At 37.4% G+C, this 3,890-nt stretch overlaps 1 protein-coding gene across 10 annotated transcripts in view; it reads left to right on the top strand.

Moving 5' to 3' along the window:
- LOC149804603 (SPARC-related modular calcium-binding protein 1-like) overlaps positions 1-3,499 on the top strand; it is a 144,316-nt gene extending 140,817 nt beyond the window's left edge. For all 10 annotated transcript variants that reach the window (XM_089942303.1, XM_089942319.1, XM_089942325.1 and 7 more), the window contains one exon: positions 2,122-3,499. In XM_089942303.1, the coding sequence (XP_089798429.1) occupies positions 2,122-2,201 (80 nt within the window). In that variant the 3' untranslated portion in view covers positions 2,202-3,499. The remainder of the gene's footprint in view (positions 1-2,121) is intronic.
- The last annotated feature ends 391 nt before the right edge of the window (positions 3,500-3,890 follow it).

The following is a 3,890-nucleotide window of genomic DNA, read 5'->3' as shown; positions in this document are numbered from 1 at the left end:
CATCTCACTTCTGATCGCGTGGGCTCTAGTATCGGGCTCGGCCAATGTGGGTATGTGAGAAATCTTGCCAGTAGCTATCCTTGCGTCAGTGGACCTTGCCGGGGTTTTCCCGTGTTCTTCCTCCACCAGCTATACTGGACGCCATGTATAGCCTATTGTGTGCTGAAAAATGGCTTTAAACCCAAAACATTAAACAAACAACAAACATTTATAGGTATAACTTTATTGTTCCTTACCTATTTCCTTCACTTTTTCATATTTTTTTCAAAATGAAATTCAGTGCATTAGTTATAAGTTCAGGTGTAACAAGATTGACCTGTTTATGAAACAACGTTAAAAAAATCAGCATGGGTCATTTTGCATTATTTAGAAATAGTTGCAATCAATTAAAAGAAATAACTGGATCGTTAGTATATATGTCCTTTTCGGAATCAGTCGAATCAGACTTCTTAAATTGTCATCGTTCGTAAAAGCCAACAAGCAGAACTCAATATATATATTTTGTTTTCTCTTTAGACTTTTATGCTATTTTCAGCTGAATGGTTAGCAAATCTCCATATAAATCAGAGAAAACATAAACGACTTATTTAGAGACTCTAATATAGGATGCAATTACAACTCATTGGCTCAGTTAGTGTAGTGATACCATATATCAGGTGGTCCAACATCTTCAACAATGTGGACCACATAGTTAAAAAAATGCTAAGTCCCCCCCCCCCTTCTCTCTCTCTCTCTCTCTCTCTCTCTCTCTCTCTCTCTCTCTCACACACACACACACACACACACACAGAGTAAATATACTTTAATTATAGTATGAGCGCGGGCCACAGTTGTCTAATGGGCCTGTAGTTGGACCGCTCTGCTTTATACGATGAATTACAATGGAACGATTCTTCTTTTACTTAAACTACAGACTTAACTGACAGTCTCATGTTTGACTCTGAAAGCTTAATTTCGATACAAAATATTTATTCATGTCATCTTTGGGTCAATCCAACGCTATTTTCTGCTGCCTAATTGTCAAAAGTGATGAAACTCCAGATGAGTTATAATTTCCTGCATTGTGATAATGCTGATAAACATCGAGATGTTAATATGGCCCAATTAGTAAAATGCTTGCATGATGGTATGATTTATCTGAAGCTCGAATTAATCCCAATAAAAATTGGATGCAACGGACTTTGTCAGATAAACGACAATTTACTGTATGTTTCCCGAACTTGTGTGTGTGTGTGTGTGTGTATGTGTGTGTGTGTGTGTGTGCGATTTGGATTTTTAACGTAGATTTAACAATTGTTCAGTCATATCGCTACGATGTCTGCAGTGTGGCAGTTTATAGTGATGTCTAGCACTGGAGCATCATGCCGCAGACATGTAGCAGGATGTCCCACCCAGTCACATTATCCTGACACCAGGCTGACCAGTCCTAACACTAAGCTCTTAATGCTGAGCGACAAGCGAAGCAGCTGTTAGTACCATCTTTGTAAGTCTTTGGTATGACTCGGCCGGGATCGAACCCACGACCTCCCGTATCCTTGAGGCGGACGCTCTTACCACTAGGCCACCGGAGTTCTCGAACTTAAAGATTTGTGACTCGAACTCTGTCAAAAAGTGTGTGTGTGTGTGAGTGTGTGTGTGTGTGTGTGTGTGTTCTGAGTAAACCAGATTTTCTCCCTTCTAAAATTTGTCTTTGTTTTTCCTTCTCTCTTCGATATCGAAATTTAAAGACAAAATATGTTAAGCATTAATTATGTGCGATCTCAGTAATTTACAGCAGTTTTGATGGCAGGTATTTTCTAAGTTCACCTGATTAAAGACCAAAGCACAATATCACTATTTGTGGTGTAAATTCATTTTAGTCTAAGAAAGGCTTACATTCAATGAATGTAGAAAAAAAATCTGCTATTAATACTGCTATTATTAGCGTACAAAGACGGTAGTGGATTTTCACATGACATTCTCTGTCAAGGATTTTCGCAAATTACGAATTAAGACACACAAAACACACACAAGCAAATATGTTTTCAAGACAAAGGAAACTCGATCTAGTTCCTAGAAGAGTTTAGATGAATGGAGCTCTACTGTATGAATTTTAATAATTTTTCTGTTCCATTTTGATAGAAAAATTATCATCGAGTCTACCTTCAAATCCGAAAAGGAAGGGGAGGAATCCATTTGACCAGTTTCTTCAAGAGAGTTAGTAGCTGGATTTCTTGTAGTGATACTGTCTCTTGTACTAGTAAACGATCGAACCCAACCCCCCTCCCCTTTGCCAGGAAGAACAATATGGAACCGAAGTGCAACTTTCAAGGTACAAAATTACAAGACTGATTTTTTAACATTTTGATGTGTGTGATTCTATAGGAAGATGAATCACATCGATAGAAGAATGTGCGTTGTGAATTTACCCACGACACATTTACAGAAAATATATCACATGTGATGAAGCAGACGTGCCTTGCTCGTTTCCTGACAAAAAAAAAAAACAACGCTGTTTTCAGGAAGTATATTTAAGGAGCCCAGCCTGCATTAGGACAGAAAATTCAGTGATTATACATGCTTGATTTTGAAACTTCTTGTGAATTCCCATCTTGGAAGATGCATTCATTAATTCATGTTATGGATGGATTTCAAGACTGTACTAAAAGTGTCGATTTTAGGAAGAGATCTTGTGCTAAATACACGTGGCAAGCCTTGTTTTGATATTTCTCTGAGTGAAGCACCCATCAACAATTTTTGGAAGTATTCAACATCAAAACAGGTGGGCAACATAATTCGTATAACAATTGCATTTACAAATTGCCTGGTACCCTGATTCCTATCCTGTCGTAATTATGCTACTAGTGTATTGAGCTAGGGTACCAAACGAATCTAATACATATAATAGAGTGTCGTATACAGTTTTGAAAGTTCTGTGATTTCCTGAGCTGTTTTATTTAAAATGCCACGTTGTTTAAAAGTGGAATATGCTTACCCTTAAACTTGTTTCGATATGGCGAAATTGCAAAGCTTAGACGTCATGATTTCAGCCTATGTCTTCATTTGATCAGCTGAGGCTTGTGCGAAAGCTGCTTTGTAAGTGATTGTACATACCCTCTCCCCATTATTTTGTTTTGAGCATACATCAGGATTTGCGGTCATGGCATGGATGGTTTTAAATCCAGACCAATAGTGATTAGCAAGGGTGTACACATGTTTGTATTCAATGGCATTCGCATTTTATGGCAGATGTCCTGCTTCCGTCAAATTCTTATTTGTCGAAGACTAACCCTTACTTCGAAGTGTACTTTTTTAATTCTGATATACGGATGTTCATTTATACGCAGAGTAGGTGATTGGCAAAACAAAGATATAAACAAATAAATAAACTACCACAATCACTCATCTATGGATTGCAAATGTACAAAATAACGAACGTTTTCAAAACCTGCTGAAACGACATCATTATGATCTTCATTCTTCAAAAGTAGTAATAAAGATATGTATCGTTGTTTTTGCACATATTTTTGACTGAGTTTAATTATAATCTGAATTATGTATAGAGAATGTTGGTGTATATAAAAATACCTCTTTTCCTAAAGTACTGTTTAGTAGGTATTAGAAAACATCGCTGTTAAAATCAGCATGAGAACGATGACAAGAAACCACGGATACTCAAGCTAAAGCTTACACTATTTGTGCACTTGATGTGAACTTGCTCTACACCAGTCGTTCACAGAGGAAGCACACACCAGGCACTTCTACCTAATGCGTCACTACATTCTTAGCAATGCAAGAAACACTGGAGGTTAGCAGATGTATTATCGCTGTTTAGAAAAGGGGACAAATATATTACTTTCTACTAAAGATTCACGTAACTCCTCAAGAACGTCGGTAAGGTGTTCGAAAGA

Source organism: Sinohyriopsis cumingii, chromosome 2, assembly GCF_028554795.1.
Source record: "Sinohyriopsis cumingii isolate HCF-2022 chromosome 2, ASM2855479v2, whole genome shotgun sequence".
Classification (NCBI taxonomy): Eukaryota; Metazoa; Mollusca; class Bivalvia; order Unionida; family Unionidae; genus Sinohyriopsis; species Sinohyriopsis cumingii.
Note: the sequence above shows the minus strand (reverse complement) of the source record. Positions and strands in the feature narration are given on the sequence as shown.